We start from the raw sequence: 6,951 nt of genomic DNA on the forward strand, positions 1-6,951 counted from the left end.
AGCAAACAAAGGCAGAGGAAGAGTACATGGAGTTATAGACTCTTGTCTCTAGTTTTGATTGAAAACATGTGAATGCCTCTATTAACGACAAAAAGGACAAACGATCAAAGATGTATAGCAGAGCAAAGACTCAAAAAGTTTGATACCTTTCCCATCTCTCTTTTTAAAACTTTTTGATTGGTTTTAAAATTGGACGCACAGTTTTCAAGACCCTCTCCTGGGCCTATCTCTACCGAAACACTATGCAACCTCTCCCACAGCTTCAACACGGGTGTCCGTGTCTCCATGGTATTGAATGAAATCTACAGCTCATTAAAGACTCAGATGGGTCAAAGCCACAACTACATGTCGAAATTAAATTAAAAATTAAATTATTCTTTCTTTAGAGGTTTAAATAAGAGGGGAGGGTCTGCAGGTTATAGCTTAAAGCCGCCGCCTTGAAAAAATCCAGAAAGGCCATTGCTTTATTCGACTAAGGTAGAAATTTGCATTTCTTATTCACGCTTTCTTCTGTGTTTGATTCATACATAACCATCTTGTCTTTATTAGGAAGAGATTGTTCGTCTTATGCTTACTGAGTCTGTTCTTGATGGTTTAGGTGAAGAGTAAGAAGAAACTTAAGAGACAAACCAAACAGAATGAAGTATGTTTTGGTGACAGGAGGAGTGGTGAGTGGACTTGGGAAAGGAGTGACTGCAAGTAGCATTGGACTTCTCCTTCAAGCCTGTGGCCTTCGTGTTACTTCCATTAAGATTGGTGAGGCTATTTTATATACATCCTGTGTTTTTGGCTATGAGACTGCATGTAACAACTAAAGGAGACACCTTTTTGTTAGCAAGGATGAGACTTTCTTGACTGGTTTTTGTTGGTTCCTATCTATATGATCATTTTACACTGTTTACGCAGATCCTTATCTTAACACTGATGCTGGGACAATGTCTCCGTTTGAGCATGGAGAAGTATTTGTTCTGGATGATGGTGGAGAGGTATGTCAGATTGTATGTCCTGTATAAAACTGATGCATTGTTGTATCTAACCGGTGAGCATTATTTAGGTGGACTTGGACCTTGGAAACTATGAGCGTTTTTTAGACAGTACATTGACCCGTGATAACAACTTAACAACCGGAAAGATCTACCAGGTATGTCTAGTTGTCTACTACCTCAATAATCATCTCATGTTAGAACCTGGTTTACAAAGTTTTTGTCTTTGATTTTTGCAGTCAGTCATTGACAAGGAAAGGAAAGGGGACTACCTTGGAAGAACTGTACAGGTTCATTCACTATCTACTTGTCGCTTCTTAACTTTATGCTGGTTCTAATTTGACTTGGTGATTGAACAAAAGCGTTTGAATTTTCTTTAAGGTGGTTCCGCATATAACTGATGCAATCCAAGAGTGGATTGAGCGTGTTGCTAATGTTCCCGTGGATGGAAAGGAAGGTCCTCCTGATGTCTGTGTCATTGAACTAGGAGGGACCATAGGTAGGTACTTTTTGTCGGTTGATATTGCTCAGATGAGTGGCTTTTATTTACTTATGTTCTGTGCAGGTGATATTGAATCTATGCCCTTCATTGAGGCTCTTGGTCAATTCTTCTATAAAGTTGGTAAGCTGTGCTCTGAAGTTGTCAAAGATCCACTAGTTCTCTTACGTTATTGATTATCGGCTCCATTACCTTCTGTCTTTTGTGTTCTTAGGGCCTGGTAATTTCTGCTTGGTGCATGTGAGCCTTGTGCCTGTTCTCAGTGTTGTTGGTGAACAGGTAGCTTTCTGTGGTTTTCATATCTTCAGTGGAGATTCTATTTTATTGATTTGTAACAGTTGAGGTATCAACATCTGTATTTGCAGAAGACAAAGCCAACTCAGCATAGCGTGCGAGGACTCAGGAGCCTTGGTTTGACTCCAAATATCCTTGCATGTCGCAGCACAAAGGTAATAGCCTCTCCAACACTGTTCATTTGTTGTAGTGTTGAATAGCTATGAGTTTTGGCTTTTCATCTTATCAGTTCTTGTTTTGAAACAGGCACTTGAAGACAATGTGAAGACGAAACTATCTCAGTTTTGCCATGTTCCGGTACTTGTTGTTTAATTTCTCAACCTCTTAGAGCAGAGACGTTATCTCTCATTTAAGTCTTAAGCAAACATTCTGTCTGCTTTTCTTTTGTTTCCTAGGAAGAGAATATTGTAACACTCTATGACGTTCCAAATATCTGGCACGTTCCTTTGCTTCTGAGGGTAAGTAAAATTGTGCTTGAATAATTTCTAATACTACTTACAAAATCAAATTAATTGTTTTTTTGTCTTACTCTTTTGGTGTTAAATTCTCTTCTATAGGATCAAAAGGCTCATGAAGCAATTTTAAAAGAGTTGAACCTCCTTGGGTTTGTCCCTAGACCATCTTTTCGTTTTTACTTGACTATAAGTGTAATTTTTGTTCTGCTTTAGGTCCTACACTTTAGCTTCGCTGTGATGACTTTTTCTCTACTAATTGACATTTGCTTCTTTGCAGCAAAGCTGTAGAGGCTGACGTGACAGAATGGACTGCAAGAACTAAAATCTATGATACCCTGCAAGATCTTGTTAGTCAACTTTCTAATTGTTTATTTGATGGCAGCGTGTCTAGATAATGGAAACTGTTGTTCATTCTCAGTGGTCTTCTCTTTCAGGTTAGAATTGCTATGGTTGGAAAGTACACTGGCCTTACTGATTCTTACCTTTCCGTGTTGAAGGTAACTTGATCTCTGTGGTCTTGATTAAACCAAAAATAGTTAACCTTTAGTTTATGCCCTAATCTGGGCTTAGTATTGAGTATCTTGGCATTTTCATTATTGTCTACAGGCTCTTTTACATGCCTCTGTTGCATGTCACAAGAAGCTTGTTGTAGACTGGGTTGCAGCCAGTGACCTTGAAGAGATTACAGCACAGGAAGTGAGTCTTCTCTTCGTTTCTCTCCTCTGTGTACTACAACTGTATTTAATCTCATGAACCTTTGTACGACTTGCCATTGCAGACGCCAGATGTCCATAAAGCTGCATGGGATCTTTTGAAGGTAGGTTAATCCTTACAGAGACTGCTACACCAATTCTGTAAATATGTTGGGACTCACCATTTGTTGCTTGTTTCAGGGTGCTGATGGTATTCTAGTACCAGGAGGTTTTGGTGACAGAGGAGTGCAGGGGAAGATGCTTGCTACAAAGTACGCCCGTGAGAATCAAGTCCCTTTCCTTGGCATATGCCTGGGAATGCAGCTGGCTGTTGTTGAATTCGCCCGCTCTATTCTTGGCTTTGAGGATGCAAACAGCACAGAGTTTGAACCAGAAACGCCAAGCCCTTGCGTCATTTTTATGCCAGAGGTACTTAGACCATATAGTCTTTTCATCTGACTGATTACATGCTTTCATTTTCTCAAGTGTCTTCTTAACCTTGGTTTAATCTTATTTTTAAGGGATCTACAACGCATATGGGTGGCACAATGCGCTTAGGGTCAAGGAGGACTTACTTTCAGGTTCCTGATTGCAAGTCTGCTAAGTTGTAAGCACATACCAGCTCCATAGCACATGATAACTCTTAAGGCTCGTTTCCAAAGCCTATATAACTTCTTATCTCTATTTGTAGGTACGGCAATGCAAAGTTTGTTGTTGAGCGACACAGGCACAGATATGAGGTAATGTTTTATATTCTACATATTCTTTTCCTTGAGCTCTCTCCTCAGTCGTGAAACTTGGAATATATTTTTGTAATGGCAGGTAAATCCAGATATGATACAAGAAATTGAGAATGCTGGGCTCTCATTTGTTGGGAAGGATGAGACTGGGCGTCGTATGGAGGTAATATGCTCGTAGACACCCTGTTTAATGTGTAACTTCAATGAGTTTGGAACAGTATGTCAATGTTCTGCGTGTGTGGTGTGCAGATTGTGGAGCTTCAAAATCATCCATACTTTGTGGGTGTTCAGTTTCATCCTGAGTTCAAGTCCAGACCTGGAAAACCTTCTGCATTGTTTCTAGGTAATTTCTCGGTTATATAGCATAATGGCAAGAACCTGTATTTGATGGTTTTTTGTGGGCTTGCTAAGAAAACACTTTGATACAAACAGGTCTTATAGCAGCAGCGTCTGGGTGTCTAGAGGCAGTTCTGCAAGCAAGTGGCAAGGTGAGCAAAGTTTCAACAACTAGAGTGGCCAATGGAACGACAACGGGGAAAGTTTACCAGAATGGCAATGTGTATAGCAATGGAAACGGATTACATCACTGACTCAATGAAGAGAAAATTTTACTGCACTCGCTTTCTTCTTTTTTTTGTTTCCCTTTAATCAAAAACACTCTGCATGTATAGCACCTGAGTTTTGTTTCCTTGTCTTTGAAGACTTTGTTGTTGGTTTTTGGGATAGACATGGATGTCAAATGTGCTTCATGTTCTTGTGGTGCTTTTGCCTTTTCATAGCTTAAAGTAATAAACATCTTTAATCTAATGTTTGCATTACTTTGTTTCCTTTATTATACATGTAACCAATATTAAAAAGATTGGTAGAAAGATAGAAAGACTAGCAACTATATTGATTATAACTTCGCATAGGCGTTAACAAATTATTAATTTATTTTGTATATTAAATATTTATAAAAAATATTTTAGATTTTGGATTTTATTATAATATTATTTTGATGAATTATTAAAATTAGATATATAAAACTAAAAATAGACAAAATTATGGATTCATAGTAATATTATTATTTAATTAAACAGATAAAAATTAGATTAGATCGAATTAAACTGATTTTAAACAGTTTAAATTGATTTACAATGATTTAAACTGATTTTAAGAAAATTGTTTGGGATAATGCAACCAAACAACAAGGCACCATTTGTAATAAGAAAAGCCGTGCAAGTTTGTGTTTCTTTATTGGCTTCCAATTGAAATCTCTTACAACTTAGCCAAGCATCCAAATAAATAACTTTTGGGTTTTACAACTTCCTCTATCCTTATTGAATCATCAATCACTTTATTTCTTCTAGAGATATTGTTGCCTTTATTCCATAGAACTTGTGAAGCTTGAACTGTTCTTTGTGTTTTTGGTGAAAAACTTTTCTTCCAATCTCCTCTTTTTTTCTGGCTCTCAAAAAGCTGATCTGATATTTTTGATTCTTGCATCCTGTTATTCATCGCCGTCAAGTCTTAACCATCACATCACCAGACCGTCATGAACAACCAAAATGATGAGACCACGAACGCAGACGCAAAGTTAGGAGCATTAATCGCTGAAACTCCACTTGTTGAGTTGGCTTTTGCAGCAGAAGGTGGCTTAGCGGTAGCAGCAGAAGGTGGCTTAGCAGTAGCGGCAGTAGCATCAGCAACAACGGGCTTAGTAGTAGAGGAAGGTGGGGATGGTGGCTCGTCAAATTCATAATCATCATCATTAGGAGGTTGTGGAGGAAGTGGTTTAGATGATGAACCAACATCAAATGAACCATCAGGATTCATGAAACGTATGTAGCTACTAATATGAAGCACCGAGATGTTATATGGGTGTGTGGCAACAGAGTCTATAAGCTTAGAGTCAAGGATAGATCCAGGAACCGCAGATCCAAACATAACGTCACCGTTGTTCATAACGGTTGCGTTTACGAACCCTTGTTCGCCTTTGGCTTGGCCGCTTGCTTGGAAGAGAGTGGTGAGTATTACTGATTTTTTGTTCAGGCTTCTGAGTTTCTTGATGTCGTAGTAATCTAAAATGATGAGGAGGCTGAGGACTTTCTTGTTGTCTTCGGCTGATTGGTCGGAGAAGTGGGACACTGCGTCGTTGGAAAGGGCGAGGACGGTTATGGTTTGACGGGAGTTGATGGCGGAGGCGAGGTTGGTTTGGGTGAGAAGGTTGTTGAAAGTGGAGAACTCATTGTTCTGGTTTAAGATGTTTGTGATGTTGAATGAGTTTGATGAAGTGTAGAGGAATGTGGAAGCGAAGGAGAAGAAGAGTGTAAGTGAAGAATAAGAAGAAGACATTTTGTTGTTGATGAGGTTGGTTGTTGTTTGCTGTATGGTGTGAGCTTTTTATAGAGTAGAGACCTGCAAGTTTGATTTGGTCTCTTTTATTAGGCACGAGGAAGAGAGTGTGTTTCTCCAAACTTTGAGGAAACTTGTGTCTCGTCTCTTTTGGAGCTAGAGTACTTGTAGGATCGATATGGATTTTATTTTGAATTTAAAAGTTGAAAAAGACAAAAATAACACTAAATCAAGTTTTTGTTCCCAAACTAGCACTCAAGGTCAAAAGTCACAAAATAGCATTTAATGTTTTATCAAAAGTCACAAACTTATGATTTAGAGTTAAAGGGTGGGGTTTAGGATTTAGGGTTTAGGGTTTAAAGTTTAGGGTTTAGGGTTTAGAGTTTAGGGTTTAGGGTTTAGAGTTTAGGGTTTATGGTTTAGAGTTTAGGGTTTAGAGTTTAGAGTTTAGGGTTTAGAGTTGAAAAATGAGGTTTTGGAGATAAGATTTCAAATTTTGAAAAATAAAAAAATTAAAATTTTCAAAGGATAAACTTAGAAATGTGCTATTTTGGTCATTTTAGTTTTTGAGTGCTATTTTTGTGATATAAACTTAGAAAGATGCTATTTTGGAGATTTTTCCTTAAAAGTTTGATGTTTAAAATTTTAATTATTGCAATTTATTTTAAACTAAAATTAGAGTTAAATTCTAAAATTATGAGTAGTATAATTTTATTTAGGAATCAAATAAAAACAAAACAAAAATTTAATAGATAAATATATCTATTTAGTTTTAATTAATATGTCTGTAAATCCTATAACATCTTTTCAATATGGACGAAATATGTTTTCATGAATCAAATAAAATTAAAAATTAGTAAAGAAGTGTATACATTTAATTGTAACCATAAAGGTAAAATTAAGTGTTTATGCTATTACAGTGATGCCAAGTTGTATGCACTAGAGGTGGTGTAA

General features: G+C 37.3%; 2 protein-coding genes across 2 annotated transcripts; one reads left to right on the forward strand and one right to left on the reverse strand.

The window, feature by feature from the left end:
- The first annotated feature begins 108 nt into the window (after positions 1-108).
- On the forward strand, positions 109-4,470 carry LOC106389858 (CTP synthase). Its single transcript, XM_013830209.3, has 23 exons — positions 109-288; positions 387-477; positions 599-756; positions 907-986; positions 1,055-1,141; positions 1,223-1,273; positions 1,365-1,482; positions 1,549-1,605; positions 1,697-1,761; positions 1,848-1,931; positions 2,023-2,073; positions 2,172-2,234; positions 2,334-2,380; positions 2,509-2,578; positions 2,666-2,728; positions 2,838-2,927; positions 3,010-3,048; positions 3,125-3,352; positions 3,445-3,530; positions 3,615-3,663; positions 3,746-3,826; positions 3,913-4,006; positions 4,096-4,470. The coding sequence occupies exons 3-23, from the start codon at positions 639-641 to the stop codon at positions 4,251-4,253; spliced, it is 1,779 nt and encodes a 592-aa protein (XP_013685663.1). The 5' UTR covers positions 109-288; positions 387-477; positions 599-638; the 3' UTR covers positions 4,254-4,470.
- Positions 4,015-6,235, reverse strand: LOC106386131 (fasciclin-like arabinogalactan protein 14). The gene has a single exon (XM_013826021.3). The coding sequence runs from the start codon at positions 5,995-5,997 to the stop codon at positions 5,185-5,187; it is 813 nt and encodes a 270-aa protein (XP_013681475.1). The 5' UTR covers positions 5,998-6,235; the 3' UTR covers positions 4,015-5,184.
- Positions 6,236-6,951: the final 716 nt, after the last annotated feature.

Source organism: Brassica napus, chromosome C5, assembly GCF_020379485.1.
Source record: "Brassica napus cultivar Da-Ae chromosome C5, Da-Ae, whole genome shotgun sequence".
Taxonomy (NCBI): Eukaryota; Viridiplantae; Streptophyta; class Magnoliopsida; order Brassicales; family Brassicaceae; genus Brassica; species Brassica napus.

Excerpts from the sequence above, each read along its gene's own strand:
- LOC106389858 (XM_013830209.3), top strand. The coding sequence starts at position 639 with ATGAAGTATGTTTTGGTGACAGGAGGAGTGGTGAGTGGACTTGGGAAA. Across the intron at positions 1,762-1,847 it reads TCAGTGTTGTTGGTGAACAG|AAGACAAAGCCAACTCAGCA; the intron begins GTAGCTTTCTGT and ends CTGTATTTGCAG. Across the intron at positions 2,381-2,508 it reads AAAGAGTTGAACCTCCTTGG|CAAAGCTGTAGAGGCTGACG; the intron begins GTTTGTCCCTAG and ends GCTTCTTTGCAG.
- LOC106386131 (XM_013826021.3), bottom strand. The coding sequence starts at position 5,997 with ATGTCTTCTTCTTATTCTTCACTTACACTCTTCTTCTCCTTCGCTTCC.